This window comes from Anguilla anguilla, chromosome 2 (genome assembly GCF_013347855.1).
Source record: "Anguilla anguilla isolate fAngAng1 chromosome 2, fAngAng1.pri, whole genome shotgun sequence".
In the NCBI taxonomy this organism is placed as follows: Eukaryota; Metazoa; Chordata; class Actinopteri; order Anguilliformes; family Anguillidae; genus Anguilla; species Anguilla anguilla.
The window spans coordinates 18,941,880-18,964,995 of NC_049202.1; the positions used below are offsets into that span (position 1 = coordinate 18,941,880).

Sequence of the window (23,116 nt, forward strand, 5' to 3'; positions counted from 1 at the left end):
TACGCCACCTACTGACCCATAGGCTATAAAATGACCACGGGGGTGCTTGGTGGGGTATTTAAAGAAGGGAGATTGATGAGGTAGCTGGCTAATTAAAAAATATATATTGTGCAACAACCTGGACTTTCAGGTTTCACGATGCAAATTTCACATTCAGTTATTTCCATGGAAACACATCTAGTCATGCCTTAAACTCAGCCTACCACATAGCAGATAAATTTCAATTTATCATGGCAATGTACTGTAGATTTAACAGCTCCCCCGTCAATGAAACCAGACAGCCTACGTTCTCCGTTAAAAAAAGTGATGCCACCGATTTAAATACTGAATGCACTTGGATCTGTGAAAACAGCTTGGCCTACATTAAACGCCAGCTGGTCTTATTTTCCGAGTCACTTTTAACGTTGTTTTCCTAAACCTATTTTTTTCCACAGAAAGTGGTAAATGTAGGAAGAAACGAAAGAGATCGTGTCACGATAGGTTCACATAAAGATCTCTCCCCCCCCCCACAATTTCTTTTTTTGAAGACACCAGTTACAGTCACGTTACAGCTTATGACAAATATTCACTGCCATACTGTATGCGCTTATTTTAGTAATTCACATCGTTATATAGATCCAGATAGCACCAGAGATAATTCTTCGACATTGTTAGAGTTATGTGACAGGTATTACCAGGTTGAGAGTCAGCTGCCCTTCGAACTGTGCTACACAGCCTCCCATGCTTTTTCGGATTTTCATTGATTTTCATAGACTGCCCCATAGCAACCTGCTGAATTCTAATTCTCAGTCTCCCTCTAGTGGTGCAACACTATAAATAACATAAATATAATATATAAATATAAATATGACTAAAATATAACAATTTGAAGTCAATTTGAAACCACTATGAAGGCATTTAATATAGCGCTGGGCCACCACAAGCTGGCAGCACAACTTCAATCCGCCATAGTATAGAATATGCCTGTGTCTGGAATTCTACATAAAGGATGGGGCACCATACTTCCACAGGAAATATTAGTTGTCCATGCCAGTGGAAAACACAGTCAGCCCAGAATTCTCCATAAATACTCAATTAAGTCCAGGTCTGGTGAATGGGAAGGGCATAGCTTATCGATAACATTGTTATCATGCTGATCAAACCATTGGGTGACTGCACATTCTTTGTAGGTTCGGGCATTCTCATCCTGGAAGCTACCCATCCCATTTGAAATTAAATGGTGCAACATGGGATGGGATTAAAGTAATACTCAGAATAATTGAATAGTAATTATCATTGACATTGTCTTTTAAGGGGATGTGCATACTCAAATCATGCTCTGATTGTTTTTACTTTTGACAATAAATAATAATAATAATGATAATAATAATAATAATAATAATAATAATAATAATAGGTGGCACGATGCAGTGGGTAGCACTGTTTCCTCCGAGCAAGAAGGTGTTTAGTGCAAATCCCCTGGGGCCTTTATGTTCTCCCTGTGTCTGCATGGACTGTTTGCTTGTCTGTGTTTTCATGTGCCTATGTTTAGTTTGTTATTATTGATGTATTTTGTGATTTTAGCATGCTTTTATCTCCTAGCCCACCTCCCCTTCCCTTAAGTGGCTTTTGTCGCTTGTCAGGCCACCACTGTAAATAAGAATTTGTTTTTAATGACTTTCCTGGTGAAATAAAGGTGAAATAAAAAAATGGATTTCCTCTAGGTCACTCTGGTATCCTCCCACAGTCCAAAAACATGCAGGTTAGATTAATTGGAAAGTCTAAATTGCCTCTGGGTATGAGTGTGGGAGTGAATAGTGTGTGCAGTGTGGTGAACTGTCCAGGTTGTATTCCTGCCTCTCGCCCAATGCATGCTGGGATAGACTCCAGCCTCCCAGACCAGGAATAAGCAGGCACAGATAATGGATGGATGGATAATGATAATAATAATAATAATAATAATAATAATAACAATCATAATCATAATCATAAAAATATTAATACATAATAAATAATAATAATAAGTCCTTCCTGAAGATGCAGAGACAAAGAATGGCAGCTATCTATCCAGTTTATCTCATATTTTCTGACCCGAACAGCTGGTCCATGCTCAGTTCATGTAACCCAAATCCTACCCAATATTGATCTATTAAAAGGCTGATCCTGAGTCAGTGGCCAGGAGCTGTAATTATGTGACCCCGTAGCAGAAATGTCAGAGTACACTGACGTATTGCAATTCTTAATAAATGTCAGAGAACAACACTCCACAGCAGACCCCAGGGAATAGCTCCATTTTTATGACACAAACTGTTTGATCATGAGGCCGCATTTCTTTCGACACTAAACCTGTTTGACAGAGGCAATCTGTAGGTGAAAGAATACCATTTTTCTGGTGGGGGAGGCGGGGGTTGGGTAGGTGGGGGGGGGGGGGGGGGGGGGGGTAGTGCTGGAGAAAGTTGCCAAATCACTGGAAACAAGAAAAGACACTGCCAAATCGGGAGCATAATTCTCAGATCGTATGACAATGGGCGAGTGTGGAGACGCTGAGGGAGAGAGAGAGTTACGTAAGACGGCTTTACGCTGGTGCCGCGGGGTGTAATCCAGATAAGCTACCCATATGTGTACCTGGGATTATGGGATTTGTAATCAGTGCTGTGTGATGATAGAAATGTAAAGGGTCTGATGAATGCCTATCATCCCACATTCAGAAGGGAAAAATGTAAATGCAAGGCCAAAGCCTTCAGTGTCATTAATAACCTGGATTGCCCTGGTGTGACCTGTGATTACATGCGGTTGGTTCATATAAGGAACGAATGACTTCTTGCAGTTCTCCTCGAGTGCACGCACGCACGCACGCACACGGTCTTGTTGGCTACCGCTCCCACACCCTTTGGCTGTGTCACACCTGCTACCCTGTTAAAACATGCAAATCTTTTTTTTTCTCTCCCCCTCTTGCCTTTGTTTATGCAGAAAACACAGTGGAAGAAACCTGCTTTATGTTTTGATTAGACTTGCATTAGTAAGATCACACTTTTTTTGCCAGCAGTCTAAATTGTTATTCAGTACACCTATGATTGCTTGGCTTCCAATATTCTGATAGATAAGTCAATCGATAAGCATAAAAAACGGTTTAATATGCATAAGAATATTGGATGGTGGAGAACATAGGGAATGAGACAGCTTTAGACATTAATATATTTTGCCAGAAGTCTAAATTGTTATTCAGTACACCTATTATTGTTTGGTTTCCAATATTCCAATAGAGAAGTCAATCGATAAGCATAAAAAAGATTTAATATGCATACGGATATTGAATGGTGGAGAACAGAGTGAATGACATAGCTTTAGATATGCATATATACTGTCCTGCATATGAATTCAATTCTTTCTTCTTGTTCTTCATCTTAGTAGGAAAAATAGCACTAGGTGTTGTAAAAGTAGAATTAGTAAAAAAATGTGAACAAGTAAAGAAATTTCCAACTTCACCCCAGAAACAAAGCTGACAAGGCTCTTGTGTGGCTCACTTCATTTAAAGTGGTATTTATTCACATTGATGAACTCTTAATATACGGGAGAAAATACAACGTAATAAGGGAGAAAATACAATAAGTTCTTTCATAATTCTTTTTTGTACAGTAGTAATATGTTTCTTTTAGGATCAGCTGAACAGCCAAAAGAGAAAAAAGAAAAAGAAAAGAGAAAGAGCAGAGCACTACATCATTGCCATGTGTTAACTGGCTGAAGGATATGTCCTTACAGTGGCGGAAGGATATAGGAACAAAAAAAAAAAAAACACAAAACAAAGTGAAGAACAAGCACTTTCAGGGCAGCGTTTCGTGTTTACTTCTGAGCTAGTCTACCACTCTAACACACATTCCAGTTGCATTTGTTCAAGTCTTCCCTTCTCTGCTCCTCTTCTTGCGCTTCTGTTCAACTTGTCTGCTTCGATGCGGTTACTCTGTCCATCTGCCACCTTCGCGGGCTCACTCCTGCACGTTAAGGATCTGAGCCGAGAGGCCGTGATGCCACTTTCTCAACTTGGTGAATCGCGGGCCCCGGAGTTCCGTTTCAAACTTTTCCCTAAGATGTGAAGAAAGAGGGGGGAAAAAATCAAGGGGCAAGAGATGGGTTAGAGATTGTGGACTCCTTGGCTGGGGTCTTCATTAACGGTGGCTAATAGCCTTAACAGTGACATTTTGCATTTGATTAAGTTACTGTTATAGTAACTACACCATGTGTAACAATGTTGTAATTACTTTAGGAACAAGCACTCTCCCACTGCCACAAACACTGACACTGACACTGCAGATGGCCTACCTTGATTTCCTCAGGGCCTCTTCATCTGGGTCTTGCACTAAGAGAGGGAGAGAGAGCGAAAGAGAATGAAAAGGAGAAAGAGAATGAGTACATGTTTCTGCATCCCACATCATTTATTGTTTTTTTAAAACGGGATGGGTAAGGAAACGTAAAAGGCCATTAAGACAGAAGAGAAGAGGTTTGGAGTCACGGCTGCTGCAGCTTGCTTGCGAATTACTGTACAAGCATATGATTTCAGAAGTCTCCAGCAGTCGCAACGAGGCCTTGAGATCACTGTGACTGGTGTCCTTGCAAGGCGGTGTCACACAGGGAGTGTGAATTTCAGTTAGGCAGGAAATCTTCTTTTTCATTTCTGTCTTCTGTCTCATTTCTCAGCGGTAGAGAGAGATGTAGAGGGAGAGGTAGAGGGAAAGAGGCAGAGGGAGAGAGAGGCAGAGAGAGAGAGGTAGAGGGAGAGAGGTAGTGGGAGAGAGAGAGAGAGGTAGTGGGAGAGAGGCAGAGGGAGAAAGGTAGAGTGAGAGAGGTAGAGGGAGAAAGGTGGAGTGAGAGAGGTAGAGGGTGAAAGGTAGAGGGAGAGAGGTAGTGGGAGAGAGAGAGAGAGGTAGTGGGAGAGAGGCAGAGGGAGAAAGGTAGAGTGAGAGAGGTAGAGGGAGAAAGGTGGAGTGAGAGAGGTAGAGGGAGAAAGGTGGAGTGAGAGAGGTAGAGGGTGAAAGGTAGAGGGAGACAGGTAGTGGGAGAGAGAGAGAGAGAGAGAAAGGTAGAGTGAGAGGTAGAGGGTGAAAGGTGGAGTGAGAGAGGTAGAGGGTGAAAGGTGGAGTGAGAGAGGCAGAGGGAGAGAGAGGTAGAGGGAGAGAGGCAGAAGGAGAGAGGCAGGGAGAGGTAGAGGGTGAAAGGTAGAGTGAGAGGTAGAGGGAGAAAGGTAGAGGGAGAGAGGCAGAGGGAGAGAGAGGCAGAAGGAGAGAAAGGTAGAGGGAGAGAGAGGCAGAGGGAGAGAGGTAGAGGGAGAGAGAGAGAGAGGTAGTGGGAGAGAGGCAGAGAGAGAAAGGTAGAGTGAGAGGTAGAGGGAGAAAGGTGGAGCGAGAGAGGCAGAGGGAGAGAGAGGCAGAGAGAGAGAGGGAGAGGGAGAGAGAGAGAGGTAGTGGGAGAGAGGCAGAGGGAGAAAGGTAGAGTGAGAGGTAGAGGGAGAAAGGTAGTGGGAGAGAGGCAGACAGAGAAAGGTAGAGTGAGAGGTAGAGGGAGAAAGGTGGAGTGAGAGAGGTAGAGGGAGAGAGGCAGAGGGAGAGAGAGGCAGAGGGAGAGAGGCAGAAGGAGAGAGGCAGGGAGGGAGGCTTGACTCACTGTACTCGGTGCCTGTAATGTGGGCCAGCATGCGGAAGGACTTTGACTGCAGGTTGGCGGCACGGCGGGCCCATTCGGCCAGGTCCGGGTCCTTCTCCTGGTTCTTGATCACAGCCTGGTACACCGGGGAGGCACTGTCTACCAGACGGTCTTTAACAGGGAGCGTACTGCAACCACAGCGAGAGCCAACGTTAGGCGAGCGACCTTTAAGCCCAAAACTAGCCCCCATGGATCCCTGAAATAATCTTTACCACGGAGTATATCACAAACATAGAAAGAGCTGAGTTAATGTCAGGTACATGAACTTTAACCCTGCCATCTTCCCCTATGAGAAAAAACCCACCCCACACTCCACTCCGACACAGTCTTTAACAGGACAGGGAGCATACTACAAACTCACAGAGAACCACACAGCAGTATCACAGTATCACTGACTTTTAATCTGACCCCCTGCACCTGTTGCCCCATGCAAACCCTGACAACCCTCCAGCAGCCCCCACCCCCCACCCCACTTCAACCCAGGAAGCTGTATTGCAGATAGTCTTCCCTGCTGTCTTCCCAAACCTGTGTGCAGTGCAGCCTACCACACTTTGAAGTGCAACTTAATGACTCAAAAGAGCCTGTGAGAAGGAGCAAGCTGTGGTTTTTTGAATGATCCTACAGTCCTGATAGTGTCTAAGAAACACTGCGTAAATGTCACTAAACCCACTCACTCTCGAGCCTGCAGTCGTGTGGTTTTCCTTGTGAATGAAAGCGACTGCTTTACAGAACACTTTGTCAGCAGTTTTTCTGCACTGTCTGACGCAACAGTATTTATTTTATTTGTTTTTTTCCACCCCGTGTAGGCATGTCTTTAGCAGGAGGGCAAAATAGGAACGTTTTCAGAACATTCATGCTTCAGTTAATCATGAAATTTGCAATGCCAAGCAATGCTGCAGAAGTCTGTTAAACAGTTTTTTGTGTCTTCATGAAATGGCTGTTCCTAATGACTAAGTTAAATACTGTGTGCTACACTATCTTGCTTTTGGAATGTCAGCCGCTACTTCTTCCAGTGTTTCCTAATGTTCACAGACTGTAGAAGTCAATGAAAACTGCGTGAACTCAAACTCTGTGGGCCATTGTAAAAACCCTTGTGTCACATCAGCCCAAACTTTAAAATCTGTTTCTTCTTCTTGGGTATCCAGGCAACTAAGTAGTAAATTGTAACTTATATGCGCACTTGCTGTTGGGAAATATTCTCTTTTGAGACTACAATCCATCAAATGTGCATGAACGTTCATGACTATTGAGTTTGAAATCATCTGCCATGTGATACTTAAGGGGACCCTTGACTAACGGACTAACTAACTTGCCACAAACCGAGGTGCCTGAACAATAGAATGAATGTCATGCTCAGAGCTCCACCTTGAATCCAATCTGAAGGAAGTGCTCTACTGAGAATCTGACCTGACGCCCAGATTCTGGCCTAAAGCCATTGAAGAGAGCAGCCTGTGCAGGTGGCAGACCTTGCAGGTTATTAATGGAGTCGCAGCTGAGCAGAATGTGAATGGAATGAAAGCAGTGGGTTCTTATGACAATAAAAACCATGGATAACAGCCTGGATCCTCTTCTGACAGCTAGGCTGCTCTGTTCTTCAGTTGAGTTCCTCTGTTAAAAGCCACGTGTCAATAGAACTGTGTATGTATGCATGTATGTGCATGTCTGTGTGAGTGCAATACCACTATTGGTATTGATTGCAGTGACCCTTCACCCCTGTAAACGCTGTAAAAGCACTCGTCTATTATGATGTCATCACTGCGCTAGTATGCATCACTGTGCCGGGGATTGTTTTACTCATCCACGAGGGAGAATGAAATGTGTCAGCAGAAGGATTGAGAAGAATAGTGAGGAGAGATGGAGAGGAAGAGATGGAATGATAGATAGAGAGAGAAGCAAAAAGGGAAAGATTACAGTTAGGATAAAGAGACAGTTAAAAATGGAAGAAGATAGGAAGACAGCGTTAGAGAGATAGAGACAGAGACAGACTCGACACCAGTGTGAGATGACCGTCAGTCTACTTACGCCAGGGGAGAACCAGTTTGACCTTCCTCACTGAGTGACCAGGGCGGGGAATGGGTGGGGCCAAACCACAGAGGGGGTGGATGGGGTAAGGGGTACGAGCAGAGGGGAGAAGAAGTGAGATGGAGGGCGTGGTGTGGATGTTGGTTGGTTTGGTGAAGGAGTAGCAGAAGGGTTGGGGGTTTTGGGGAGAAAAGGAGAAGTAGACATGAGCTTGTCAATGGAATATGTCCGTTCAAGTGACATTCCTGATTAAGACATGGGATACGCATATGGATATATACACCATTCATGCAAATTTACATACATGCACACATATTGCACAGATATACGGACATGTATGTCTTTGCAGGCATAAAGACAGTCAAAAACATGTAGACAGCAGATACATAATTCAATGGAAGTAAGGTCCCTGGTTCTTACTAAAATGAAACATGGATTAATAGCAACAAAAAAAAAAAACATGCTACACATTTTCTAAAGTTGTCCATGTGTTAATTTATTTCTGTGTATTTTCAAATGGAAATATATTTGTGAAAGGAGCTTTAACTGTGAGTTAAACTATGGGTCCAGTGAAAGCAATGGGCTAATGAGATAATGACAGATATATTTATTTAATCCAGTCACAATTTTGTGAATCAGGATGATGTCATGGCTGGTTGGTGTAGAATCAACAATGGTTTAATGAGTGAATGAGTGAGTGAGTCAGTGGGTACTTCTGTGTTATGATCACACAGATAGTTGCTTATCATTGACCCTACATGAGGTGACCAAGTGTACTAGGTGTCCCCTGTGTGTTCGTAGGCTGTCAGTGTCAAGAGAAGGCCGCATCCGTCTTGGTCTCTAAAACCAACCAATCACTATACCTCCCCTTACACCTCTCAGTGGATCTCAGAGCTCTGCCATGCCCTATGGACAATTGCTGAAGATTTTAACAGATGGCACTCCTCACAAATCACACATCATGCCTGCTTAGGAATAGCCTTAGCTTGAATGTTATATGCATATCTATTACAGATAAAATAAACAGGTTGTATCTGTGAAATTTTAAGAAACCAATAGCATGCAAACATTTTTTCCTCCAAGAAGGGGAGAAGCCAATCCCAGTTCCAGCCAAGAGCTGGTCATTGGCAGAGAACAGGAAGTTCATGCAGGCCAAGGGGGAAAAGGGGCGTGTCTTACCCAGACATTTCATTGCCTCTGGCCTGGGCCTGGCCAGCTATGGCGTCCATGATGGCGTCCTGGGAGTACATGCTAATAGGGGTGTTGTACTGGGCGTGGATTATAGTGGCCTTGCCACCCGGGCCCTTAACCTCAATTGGCTTGTGAGTGGAGAGGGCGGAGTCCTTCAGCACACTGGCGTTGAAGTTGGGAACATACTCAGTGCTGCGAAGAGGAGGTGATCACAAGGTGGCAGTGATGAGCATACGAGAGAGAGGAGAAGGTAGAGGGAGAGAGAAAGACAAAGGGATAGGATAGCAAAAGAGAAGAAGTGAGAGATAGAGATGGAGACAGAAAAATGAGCAGGAGATGAAGATAAAGAAAAGAATAAAAAAGTAAAAGATAAAGCAGAAGATAAGACGAAAAGGAAGGGATAGAATGAGAGAGGAGAACATTGTGAGAGGTTAGTTAGGCTGTGCAGGTGCAAGGTACAGCAGGAAAGGACAGCGCACATAACAAGTCTTGAAATAAGATGTAGGCACTGGTTAAGCCTTAGTACAATTTAAGACTTGACTTTAAGTATAAGCAGTATCTTCCTACCAAACTTGGCTACACTTCCATATTGTACAAATCATCCTAGTTTCTTAGTGTAACAAAGCACACTCACCTAAATGGAAAATAAATTATGAAATCCAAAATATGGGGCATACATCTTAAAGGGCATCACACTTAGGATGGTCAAATAAGTTAACATAGCATTAAACACTGAAAACGTCAACGGACACAATCACACAAACCAAAAAAAGCTTTGAGCAGAAAAACAAGCAGCTCACATCTACTGTGCCTTTGGCAAACTAACTGTAACACATGCTTATGAGGGTAGCACAGGAAATAAGGCTCTCTAAGCCATACAGGGAATTAGACTCACACGAGAGTAAAATCTTTCAGTTCATTGGCCAATCATGCCACCACACAGCCGACAGCATGCACAGCACGATCTCCACGCTATCACCAGAGAAAACCGTATGCACCACTCTTGGCATTCCTGTGGTCACATGCCACACACAGCAGTAGCTCTTGCAGTGACATCGTGCAAAAACACAACATCATAGATGTCAGCGCGTGTCACAGCAACAAAGATATTGGAGGGAATCAAAGGATCGGCCTCAAAATGATATCAAGGATATCAGAGGATAACATCAAAGATGGCCCTCAAAATCAAATAATTGTTGATGTTTCTGAACATAAAAAGCATGACACCAAAGTCATTGGAGAGTGACGTCAAAGATGTCTCAGGAAATAGCATTCCCAGAAGTGCACTCTCTCTTATGTGGAAAAGGTCACATGGTCACATGGGTTTTCCACATGGGCATGCAGCAGGCAGTGCGGTCTCAGTTCACTGGCTGGCTGAGTTTTATTGCATTTTTTTGTCAAAAAAGCAAGCCGAACGAGTTTGAAAATGAATCTGAAAGCACATGTTCATGATCAAGCACCATGCTCCACGCCACACGGTCCTAAGCACAGAGAACTCAGGAGATAATACTAACGTGGCAGCAGTGTTGGCAATGATCTGTAACAGCAACATTTAAAGAAGGAGAGAGAAAGAGAGAAAAAGAGAAAGAGAGAGAGAAAGAGAAAGAGAAATTAAAAAGAGTTTATCTTATTGTCACGTTCACTTCATGGAGTGGGAGTTTTGTTCACAAAGTTCAGGAAACATGAAGACAGAAGACAGAAGAGGGGAAGAAGTGTGGTGATGCTGAAGATTGCCTGTAGATTAAGGTCTGATGTATAACAGAGCACAACAGCCATCATTGGGCAACTCTTTCAGTTAACTTCACACACTGGTAAATGGTAAATGGACTGCATTTATATAGCGCTTTTATCCAAAGCACTTTACAATTGATGACTCTCATTTGCCAGAGCAGTTAGGGGTTAGGTGTCTTGCTCAAAGACACTTCGACACACCCAGGGTGGGGTTTGAACCGGCAACCTTCCAACTGCCCGACAATCGATCTTACCTCCTGAGCTATGTCGCCCCTAAACTACACACATTGATGCAGTCATCCATGTGATGGCTCAAGACCACATACACAAAAACATTGGAATTTTGACCATGACTACAAGTATTTGGGCAGGTCCCTTGGCAAAATTATGGAAGCAATTAACCTCTTAAGGAACAAGCCAAATTTTGCCAATCCTTGCCCATTTAGGGGGTACCCTATTTAAAGCTTTATAACTCCAGACGTGAACACCACAGAGACTTGAAAAATGGCTTAAATGAAGCAAGACATTTGTACAATTTACAATACTAACACAGATTAGTTTATATTCATAATTTTGGAAGAAATAAAGTGCCACAAATGCAATTGTTTTGACAAAAAATCCAAAATAAATTTGCACTTTTTAAGTTTGCAATGAAATACTGCGAGATTGAATATATGCAGGAGGTTAAACTATACATGTGCTAGGTCAAAAACGTCTTGACCACAAGTTCATAAAATCTAAGGGTGGATATGTAGAACTACTATAGATGTATGAAGCAAAAACTAAGCAGTGTACCCAGCATCTCCAAATCTATCCAAAATGTCTAAATTATGCATTGCTGTAAATCATAACATATCCATGTATTTCACTACAAATCAACTGTTTTGACTCAAGAAAATCACTGTTGCATAATTTTCAAATGGGAATTACAAGCTTTCAGTCAGTACAGTGGTCTAAAATAGCTAGGTGTCCAGAAACATATCCAAAATCTCTCCAAAATTGAATAAAATGCTTTTTGTCCATTATAAAGCATATAAATGAGCCCCTTATGAGGGTTTAAGATGAAACATTGCTATCAGATTAAAAAAATAATGCAAAAACATTGTCACACAATGCGGTACAGTACCTAAATGTGTAATAATTAACTCGTGTGTATTTCTATACTCTGTACTCCCGTATGTTTTCTTGTATGGGGATGAGACAACATGAAAACAATTTTCACCCGTCCACCACGTTTTGGCAATGTTCCAGCTATGACGTCATCACTGTTGCATGCTTCACAAAAACTATTACACTTCCGTCTAACGCTTACATTACAGTGTAAAATATTTACATTATATAACACCACTAACCTATTTAAAGATACTCAATTTCAAAAATAACGTATATAACCGAAATATTTTGAACGGTAATACTTACATAGCAATGATGAAATCTCCTCTATGTTCAGTAGATAGAGACAGAGACGGTATCAATGATATTGTTCTATTCGCTTCTGTTTTGCTCCAGAAAACGATGTCAGCTAGGTCTATCAGCAAACATATGGTTTAGCTATGTTCAGAAGTCCTCAATAATAATAGTATTTTCCAAGAAATTACGAAATATCCTTGAACACGTTTCGTTAGGTGCATCGTATTTGTCTGCTAACAGAGTGATTGCGTAAGTGAATGCTATGGTAAGAATATTTTCTGTTACGCTGACCTATAAAACGCTATTCCAAAAGCAGAATTAGACATGTTATACATCGTTAGAAAGCTTATACTCTCGCCTACCGAATAAATGAATTGTAAATCAAGTCAGACTGTACTAAAAAGGACGACGACGCCGTAAACAACAGGTGTGGTGTTACGCACAGCTATTTTGGAAGATACCCAGGCGTCACAGGTGCGCCTATATTTCCCAAACGGATTGTCCAAGACAATATATGACCACGCAGTCTCAAAAGGGACATCTCTACACGTAAAACCAACAGTAAGGTTTTATATTTATTCAATATTTAGTCCCAGATATTGACTGTAGAATGACATGGTATCATTTTTAAAAACTTTTTCTCGTTTATTTCGTTATTCAGTGAGCAGCGTTTTCACTGCTGTATAGGCATATCTTAGTGCTATTGTCGGGTTTATCTTGCTGCTATGACGGAATACGATTTTTTAGTGGTGAAAGAATATTTTTATTAATGCCAGGATAGACAATATTGTCCATTATGTCAAGGGTGGGGGGTGTTTTTTAGATGAGACTGCAGGGAGGGGGTGCGTGTTAAATGAACGACCGGAGCGACAATGGTGGGGCTGCGAAACTCCGTTTTCGGCATAGTTGTCATGTATCGTCTACTAATGAAACTGAAACAACGCGTTTCTGTTTTCATCTCACACGTTGGTTGCAGTAGCACCGAATGTTTGACTTTAGTAATCTAGGCACGCGGGCGTGCCCACCACTAGGGGCAATGCGCTAAGAGGTTAAGGAAGTAATCTTCTGAAAAGAGAAAGCTTTATGCAGGGAGGGTATATGGAGGAGGTGCTGTTCTTCCCCATTGCCTCTATAATAAGACAGGAATGTGGAAGCAGGTCATCATCATAGCTTTGCTCCCTTGCCTGGACCTCTGAGACAGGGAAACACCAAGCTCTGTGACTGCCGATCATGTCAAATCCCTGCAAAAAAAATGTCAACCCCCCATGATTCACAGGACTCTGCTGATAGGGTTCTCACCTAAATTGAAGCTTCCCAGAGAACATTCTGTGGTGAAAAGTTGGTGAAACCGTGTCTAGGCATTCAGGGAAAAACCCAGCTATGTTTGATTGAAAAGTGAAAGTTTTATAGTCGACTAGAACATAGCCAGGCTATATCCTGGTAAAACCTGAGCTATATTGGGGTTAATCTAGTCTGTTTATGTCAAAACATCTCTCAACCAAGATTTCCACCCCTCTAGATGTCTAGATTCTGGCTTTTTTTCCACTGGTTTGGCAGTGCATAACTCAAACCCTACACTGAATACACAGGCTCCCTGTAAAGTTACCCATCGCACTTTAAAATCTTGATCCTGGCTATGAAACCATTAAATGCTCTGGCTCCACTTCAGTGACCTTCTCCATTCCAAGGAATCCAGGCCAAAAGCTTATTTCAGAATCTGAAAAACATTCCTCTGGGGATCGAGCCTTCCATTTGTCAGTTCCTAAGCTCTGAACACAACACATCCACCAGAAAATCTCTGATCAAACTTTCCCTGTTCTGTATTCTTACTTACTGTGCTGCTTTTTGCACACTGGATTGTTGGCAATTTGGTGGACTTGGACTGATCCTGTACACCGTAAACCACCCTTGGTAACTGGATAGTGCTATAGTTTTATTTATATAGAGCATTTTAGGCATTACTAAAATGTATATGCTGAGGAAATGCTCTACAAGTATACAGCAGCAAAGAATGCCCCCTGGGATCTGTGATTGAAACCTCTGCTTAAAACTACATGGTGTTGTCACACGCAGCGAGACTCTACCTTTAGCCAATAAAAATAACACTGTGTACTGTACAAGAGGAGTGAAAGGGGGAACTACTGTACTGCATCTAGGGAGGTGAGAGCATACGCAGGGGGTGTGGGCAGGGGAGTGGGTAGGGGAGTGGGTAGGGGTTGGTTTAGGATACACAGGAACTTGAGCCCTGACATTGCGGAGCCCTAAAAAGGAGCGCGAGGAGCAGGTGCGCTCCTGTTTTGACGCAGCCAGAGGGAAACTCTACCACCCAGCGCTGAGGACATGCTGTGCATTGAGGAACCTCGCTGTTGCTTAGCAGCGAGGCATGAGGTCACCTGGACAGCTTACAAGTCCACAGAATCTGCAATCCTGTCTTTATTTTAGGTCGCTCCGGTTACTGCAGCGCCTCTTGCCTTCAGACTGGAGGTAGGGGGACTAATTAGACCCGTTGCAAGTGGGCTTTTCATGGGCGGTAATTGGATCTCGATTCAGCATTCTCGGTTTAAACATTATATGGCAAATTTGAGTTCCAAATTAAGATGAAACCTGATTTTTGACTGAATGAAGAACGTGCTTTTCTAAAACCCAAAAATAAGGTATGGAATGCTACGCGACAGTGAAATAGTATCCTTCGAACAAGATGTTGTCAGGGAGACCTTTCATGTCGCCTTCTCGAGAGGAATCGGTTTCACCAAATCGGACACAGCGATAGGATGGCTGACATGTCCAAGGGGCTGTGGCAGTGAGGAATTATAAGGGCTGGTTAATATTACCCAGAGCACAGCAGCTCACCTAAAGCACATTTCTTTGCTTGTACCAGAGCCGGCTACTGGCATAAACACTCACACATTTTTATTGTACTTTATTGTTATTTATGTCTCTGCAGTGTCTGTGGTTTCCCGGTCCACGATTGGTTCCCCCAATGATCCCCCGCCCTCAGTCCGCAATCAGTTCGTCCTCAAACATTCTTATTTAGGGCCAGCAAAATCCTAGAGCTGGCCATGGCTCCCAAGTGACTGAATCACCATGATGAAATTGCTGTGAAGTGGGAACCAATGAGTTTGGGCATGTAGGTCAAAGAGCGAATGTGCTGACGTTCTCATCGCCTTCCTGCTAAAGACGCGACTGCACCACTCCAGCTGATCCCGACCAAGCTCCGCCCCCTCCCGTTTCCCTGGCACCAGTCGTAGCCGCGCGGGCTACGAGGCACCCTGAACGCGCGTCTCATCACGTACCCTACAGGACCCCCTTCGGCAGAAGCCCCTCCTCCTTGCACCCCTTGAGCCAGAGCCATCTCCTCGAGCGTTTCGGCAGAGTACAGGCCGATAGGGGAGTTATACTGCTGCCTTAGCCCAGAAGCCTGCTTTCCTACAGGGCTCCGTAAAGCAGAGGACTGGGCGACGGGGCTGAACACGCTCTTTGATGGAGGGGTGGCACCAGCTTCAACATCCTGCAAGTCAGAAACTGGGTCAGTGCCCCCGTAGAGGGAAGGAAGGTTTCCCGACCAAGCTGATGTGAAATCTTTGTTCTGGTGTTTCTTCATCCGGGCTATCCTTGGAAAAAAAATGGGTTACCTAAATATACAGTAAAATGCAAAAGTATTGGGACAGGGAATGAATATGAGGTTAAAGTGTGGCCTGTCAGCTTTAACTGGAGAGCATTTATCAGGTGGTTCATGCAGGAATTTCAGCCCTTCTTCCCCCCCCCCACATTTTCGGGGAGCAAAAGTAATCGGACTAATGAATTTCATATGAAATAAAGTCATCATATTTAGTACTTGGCTACAAGTCCTCTGCATTTGATGACTGCCAGAAGTATGCGACCCTTAGACATCAGCAGACGCTGGGTATGCTTCCTGATAATGCTCTGTCAGGCCTGTACTGCAGTCACCATTCGCTCCTGCTTGTTTCTGCAGCATTTTTCCTTCAGTCTTGTCATCAGCAAGTGAAACAAATGAATTCAGGATGGGTGATGGACATGGCCAGTCAGGATCATTCCACGTTTTTGCCCTAAAGAACTCCTTAGTAGCTTTAGCAGTACTTTTGTCTTGCTGCAAGATGAAGCACTTATATATGAATATGCATATGCTGTGACTCTGTATTCCAGCACATTGGATTTCAAATAAAACAATGAATATGAGGTTCAATTATTCAGGCGATCCCTGCATAAAAAGGGCTGTAATTCCTACACGATTCAACTGATATGGATGCAAATACTCTCAAATTGAAGTTGGCAGCCTGCAATTGAACCCCTTCTTCATTTTATTTCAAATCCATTGTGCTGGAGTAGAGAGACAGAGAGAGAGAGAGAGAGAGAGAGAGAGAGAGAGCAGAACCAGTGAAACACAGAGTGATTCATCTTGATTGACTGTCATGTTAGACAGATGGGAAATTAATTTTAGGTAGTGGTCCCATTGGGAGTAACACTCCAGATATTCACTGATGTTGCATGTGCACTCCAATTCCACTAGAGGGAACTAAGCTGACACCTGCGTTAGCTGTTAGTTAAGTCATGATCTGGCCATTTGTCTGCTCTGTGATCCTGATTTTTATTTCAATGGGATATAACACATGCAATTGTGTATGAGTGCCAGTATCACACTAGTTTCCTTTGGCAGGTATGATGGAAGACACACATGCACCCACACGCGCACCCAAACACACCCACACACACACACACACACACACACACACACACACACGCACACACACAGATTCTCTCAATCTCTGCCTTTTCATTTCTCCATCTTTCTGGATGTTTCCGACCTTGTTTTCTTATTGGGCAGCACAGTGTTGGCTGCTGACTAGTGTGGTATGTTTTTTTTTACCTTCTGATGGGCGATGACCGGCATTGGGGAGTCCATTCTTGGGGTAGCCGTGGGAACAGGAGCCGGGCGCTTCGACCTAAAGCAGAGAAGCAAACACAACAATGAAAAGCCACCGACGATGGCCTTGATTACTTCAGCCAACAGCTGTGGACACAAAACAACACATTTTCAACGTACAACCAGAATCACTGGTGTCAGAAAAAGGTTTTATTTAGCAAAACACACACTAGGCGAGGCTCTTGAGAGAGAAAGTAACCTCTCTTTAGATTGTATCTAGACTCTCCCATCACTTCTCCCTAGCATTTGTTCAAATCTTCTTTTAAGACTACATTTGGCAATAAGATACTTGAGTTTGCCTGTCAGGAAAGCTAATCGTACTTGCAGTATAACCCTGTCAGCTCTTTTTGCTCTGTAAACGGCAGCATGCGCGTTATCTTTTTGTTGTTACCATTGTGATGCATGTGTATACTTTTGTAAGTTGCCCAGGCAAGACGGGTGTCATGCTAAAAGGATATAATGTTCTATAATTTGGTGGAGATGTTAGCGGTTGGCTTCCGTAAGGGCTACTGAATCGGAGGACTGATGAACTTCGCAGAACGGCGGATCGCTGAAACCTCCCAGTCAACAGCGAGGCTAACGACCCCGCTCTGACTCGACGTGCCAGCCGCAGTGCCCCCCAGAGGCCACTCAAATTTGACACGGCACCGCGCGGCGCGTTTTACGAGAAGGCTTTCGTACTCCCGCTGTGTGAATGAGTCAGGTGCTGAGCGTCGTCCGGGGGCTTCCCCTGATTCGGCCACGGGGGCTCCCTGCGTGCGTGACCCGGTTTCCCAGCTTCTTCACCTTGCTCAGTTAGGGCCTCTGAAAACACCCATTGAGTTTGCCCTCTATGTGCCCTCGCCACCTATAACCTTGCGTAGGCCTGACTCATTCGCGGTTTACTCTCTCTCTCTCTCTCTGGCCTTTCACAGGCTGCCATTCAGCTCCGATCACTCCATTACTCTGTGCTGTCAACACCAGTGCCATTCTATCTATCAATTAAACCATCAAATCACACTCGGTGTAATCTCCCCTTTGAAAGTTATTGCCACTGAACATTATGAAAATGAATTCATCATTCAGTCTAGACTCACACTTCGGAAATTGCAGGTTAGGTTGAAATAAAAAGTAGTGTATTATCAGGGATGGGGAGGGGCAGGACAGAGTTTTTGGAAGCCATAGTCAATGCCAGTTAGCACTTGTTATTTCACGCTTATGGATTTGATGATGATCATGACAAAAGATACCAGCAGGGGGGGCTCCTGAATGGCACTTTCTGTGTCGCTGCAGAATACTGTAATCAAGGGTCATTTTTTGAGGGTTTAACGTAAATGCCATGGCACAAGATATTAGTGATGAATCAAGACTTCTTTAGATAATAACTGTGAATGGGTTTTGTAGTTTTTTCAGAATTATACTTCTTTGTGTTTGAAGTGACCTTCAATTTTTTCAATTTGTGACTCTCTGAACCAATCATGGTTATTCATGCCTGTAACTGAATTGCATGTATGATTACAGAAAACTGATGTGAGATAGCCTTTCCAAAAAAAATCTAGCTGAATGCAGCTCTTACACAAAAGGATATTACACTATGTTTTACTCATCTAAACAGTTACATTTTATAATATACATTTTCAGATAGTAAACTGTGATTTATGGATATTTTGAGGTTGGGAAGGAAGGGTGAGCAGTGCCGTTGAAACAAATTATAAGATAATTCTAGAGAAGTGATAAATCCATCAATAATTCCCCAAAACGCAGAGGTTGTCTCTAAGAGACAGCAGAGGAAAGAGTCAGAATGCGGCTCTTTCATCAAGGCGAACTTCCCCCCGCTCCCCTCCACTGATCGGAGTGAGCAGACACGCTCTGCAAACCCCTGCACACAACACAGCTTGGGAGACTGTGACTCTGGACATAAGTCAAAGAAAGGCTACAACCTAAAATAGGACTGTCTGCACAGCCCAATACTCGTATCCCATGATGCAGTCCTTATTACGGCCCATATTAAGTCATCTGTAATGCTAGTAGGCCGACGCTATTTACTAAGTAATCGACCGCTGATTGGCAAGCGAACGTTTGGCGATGAGCTAACTTTTTATTCGCAGAAAATATCAAAATTCACATTCAGAATTCAGAAATGATGTTGCAAGTTTTCATCTGTTTTTATCTGGCTGTCTATTTTCTTTGCCTCTAATTTTCTGGACAATCGAGCAGCGGCTTTTCCCCCGGACCACCGAAGTCAATTTGATTCCCTATAAAAAGCTAAAAGTCTATTTTTCAGCAGTTGGTGACAATTTATCTTTGAAAATAGCATACATTTAAAAAAAATCTATTTGGATCGATTGATGGAAATTTGAGGGCTATTCCCAGCCTCATTATCTCTTGTTTACAGAGTTCGTTGGTGTGGTGAGAAGAGAGAGAGTATCCGCACACTGTTTTTCCTGCTCCCATTTGTGATTTAATGGTACACCCAGTCACATGTTCCGGTTGATGTACCCGAGGAGACCTTTGAGGTCGAAACGTTGTACCATTAAATCACTTTGGGAGCATAAAAAACAGTGCGCGGATACACTCTCTCTTCTTACTAACTATTTTTTTTATCCTGCACCTGTTGGAATATTTCGGATGTGCGTGCATTCCCCCGGACTTCATTGGGGTGGTCGTCTGATTTTGGATGTCATAATGCTATTAATTTGGAGGAATCAGTACCACCTGCACCGAGGGCTTCGATTCTGGTGCAAAGCTACCGAAATACCATAGAGGCCATATTTCCTGAATGGCCTCGTCTCTCTGGTCTGCTGCTATTGTTGCCTCGGCAACACTGCACTGATTACATTACCTGCTTGAGTAAGCTTGGAAAATCTGTGGCTCTTTGGTGTTTATTTGTATGCAACGTTGTACATACAGTTATATACAAGAGGAAACCTTTTCATCTTGAAAAATACTTTTCAATAATCTTTTTTTAATAATCTTTTTACTAATTAATAATCAAAAATTGATGAAGGTTTAGAAAACAATCTGTGTTCTTTCATCTGTTGCCCACAGGTTTAAAATATGTTCCTTGTGTGAATAAATCATTTTAGACACATGGCCCTGAATAACTGGATAACAAAACTGGGACTAACACCGCCCTAATGATAAAAATAAAATGACATCACTGCAGGTTTCGGGTCCGGTGTGTACTTGAGGTCCTCTTTCAGGTTTGACCTTAATGACACTGAGTGACATGAGTGACATCCTGGAGATAAACGGGTGACAATGGTGCATAAAGAGGTGCCTCAGAGGCTCAAAAGCGATGGTTGAGTATGGGTTAAATGGACACAGCGCTGTGGCAAAAATTCCGATGGGTGCTCTTTCTCAAACCACGCAGCAGGGAAGATTTCTGTGTCCTCTGTCCCATCTTCGTCTTTACATCCCGACTGCTAGTCTCCTCTTTTTGCAAAAGCCAACAACAAAAAAACGTAGTAACTGGTTGCATCGGTATATTCTCTAAAAGGAAAAATGTAAAGTTTGTGTCATTGAATTTCGCTTGCTCCTCAACAACCTGAGCAAAACATAGACCTCCTGAAATTAGACTGGAAAGTACAAGACCTCTATTCATAGACCAGCTGCTATGCCTTTAGTTTAAAAAAAAAAAACAGGAAAATTTTTTGCCTGAGTTTTGAAATTATAGAGCTAGCTACAGCAAAAGCCTACACCCACACCAGACCTTTTGATTAACATTAACTTGATGAGAGACCCAGTAGCCCTGTAAGGAGGTTTTTATATTTTAATGAACCATAATGCTTGGATGATGGATGATTCATTAACTGAATTTCAGTTTGTCCAGTTATCAAAAGAATGTAATTATAACTTTCAGTAAAGATGCTCTTTCTTTTATTTTTTTTTTGCTACAAAGGTATTTTTAAGTGGGCAAAATAAAGCTCTCTTCATGTTCTTCGTGTTCCTGCGTAAGTGAACTCTACTGCGGCAGTGGGCATGGAGTCTGGGCGATGGGATGGGGTGTGGGGGGGGGGGGGGTTGGTGGAGAGCCTGGCAGAGCATGACAAATTGCTGATCTGATTAATGTAGCTGCCACAGCCAGCAAAGCCATTTATTTACCGGAATGAAAAGGGGGGCAGAAGTGAGAGAAACAAGGCTTCCCGCTGGTCGGAGAAGTCCGGGGATTTGATTAACCGTAATCTTTATTGGTAGTGTTTAAGGGTAGCCCAAGTCTTCAGATCATCAATAACATCCCCGCAGAACATTATCCTTTGTGGAGGGAAACGGGGGCAATGCTGAAATTATTTATGAGCTCACACTAACAAGGCAGAGCAAAGGATGTCATTTCAACCAGAACGCGCGCACTATAGATGAACCTCTAATGAACCTCCGGAAAACATTTATTTTCCAAAACGCATTGCTTATTGTAGTGGAGGAGGGAGCGCTCAGGCTCCGCGACAGTAATAACTAGCCGAAAGGTCTCTCGCCGTCAGAAGCCTGCGAGCGGATCCGCAAACGTATCAGGGTTAAGTTTGCAGCCAGTTTTCTTCTTGCTAAACTCCTTGCATGCCTTTTCCAGGGTCGGTGTCACATTCTGTAGGTTCACGTGCTAAGGTCTCCGAATTCTGCGACACAGAGGGGTGCCGCATGATCATTCAGTCACCTGCACATCCTAACCCCACCGCCTAGTCCACCACATTCTGCGCCAGCCCCTCCTACTCTTGTTATGATTAATGAAGTCAAACAAATCTCCACCAGCTCTCCATCCAGAGACCCTACTGGTCTTTTATGCAGGAAGGAAGGAAATAAGAAGAAAATGAAGTGACCTCACTCTTCCGTTTATCCCAAGAATCGGTGTTAAGAGAAAGCACTAATTAATGAGACTCAGTGGAGTGGGGCAATGACTCGGGGTATGGTAACATATCTGCCTTTAGGCTTACTCCAAAACACATACTCAGTCCAAAAGCACCCAGACTAAATTGGACCCAGAGCGCGGTTTGCATTAATTAGAAATCTATGTAGCCCACTGGCAGCTTGTCTCACAAGTCGCAGGCATTTATTTTAATTGAAAATGCTGTGAGCGATAATTTCTCATAATCAGCTTTTTGAAAAAGCAGCTTTTCCATTTTCTTGATCTCTCGCAATTGACATTCCTTCCGCATTGCGGCATTTCACATTTCAATTATCGCCACCTCAAATAGTTCTCATTTGTCATGTGAAACCAGACTTTAATGACAGAAAGGGATTCTTCAGGGGAGGGATGAATGGGCGATGTGAGTCACGCGCGTGACTCATCCGCGTAAACGAAGCCGCCAGACCGTCCTCCAGCGAGGCGCTTTGGCGCCCGCCTCCAGTCGCTCCGCGGGAGCTCTTCAAGCATCGCGCTCGGAAAACGACGTCGAACACAACTCCTGCTGCCTACGACACACCAGCTACGAATCCTACCTGTTCCGTATTAGCGACCGATTCACTAACGCAAGCAAGTAAGCCACTCAACCGCGCCCAATTCGTTTGCAGAGGCCGTTAATGGTGACACAAAACAAAAGCAAACCCAATTGAGCGGAGACTTGGTGGTTACACAATATGAAGCGTGATTTGGAAGAACTTGTCCAAAAAAGTATTCAACCAGAATAAGCAGTTGGGGTGCATGGCATTGACACTATGGAGTCATGCATTGACGTTTGGCTAATTAAATGTTGCCAGGTTTTATTTGTTGTACAAATTTGATGGTTTGTGTCAGGTAGTCAGAATGAGCTAATTTACAACGCCATAAATTAAGTACCAATTCAGCACCTTGGTAAAACTCCTTTTAAGGGGAGCTGTTCAATGCACTAAATCCAACAGCTTTCCATATTCTATTGCTGTGTTGGCTACAGACCATGATTTTAATAGACCTCTTACAACAAATGGGTCTTACTGGAGTGAGACACTGGCTCATGTACAATAATGTTATTTTTAGTTGCAAAGCATGACATTTTGGTCAGCCTTCATTAAATATTTTTTGAGGAAGAGTCATGCTCACACAGCCGCACACACACATACACCCACACACACACACACACACACACACACAAACACACTCACATGCACGCACACACACGCATACACACACAAAACAGAACAGGGGTGACACAAAATACTAACTGTAATGTGCTGCTGGTCATTCTCATGTGGGCATGTGTA

General features: G+C 43.4%; 1 protein-coding gene across 2 annotated transcripts in view; it reads right to left on the minus strand.

The window, feature by feature from the left end:
• Positions 1-3,490: 3,490 nt before the first annotated feature.
• The window catches only part of ldb3b (LIM domain binding 3b), a 29,875-nt gene continuing 10,249 nt past the window's right edge, over positions 3,491-23,116 (minus strand). Inside the window, exons 3-9 of one of the 2 annotated variants that reach the window (XM_035402064.1) lie at positions 16,913-16,988; positions 10,401-10,423; positions 8,875-9,078; positions 7,696-7,725; positions 5,635-5,801; positions 4,297-4,333; positions 3,491-4,059 (exon numbers count right to left, since the gene is read on the minus strand). In XM_035402064.1, coding sequence (XP_035257955.1) covers positions 3,963-4,059; positions 4,297-4,333; positions 5,635-5,801; positions 7,696-7,725; positions 8,875-9,078; positions 10,401-10,423; positions 16,913-16,988 — 634 coding nt within the window. In that variant the 3' untranslated portion in view covers positions 3,491-3,962. Of the gene's footprint in view, positions 4,060-4,296; positions 4,334-5,634; positions 5,802-7,695; positions 7,726-8,874; positions 9,079-10,400; positions 10,424-15,320; positions 15,536-16,912; positions 16,989-23,116 lie in introns of both variants that reach the window. The other variant, XM_035402073.1, reaches the window with a different exon arrangement.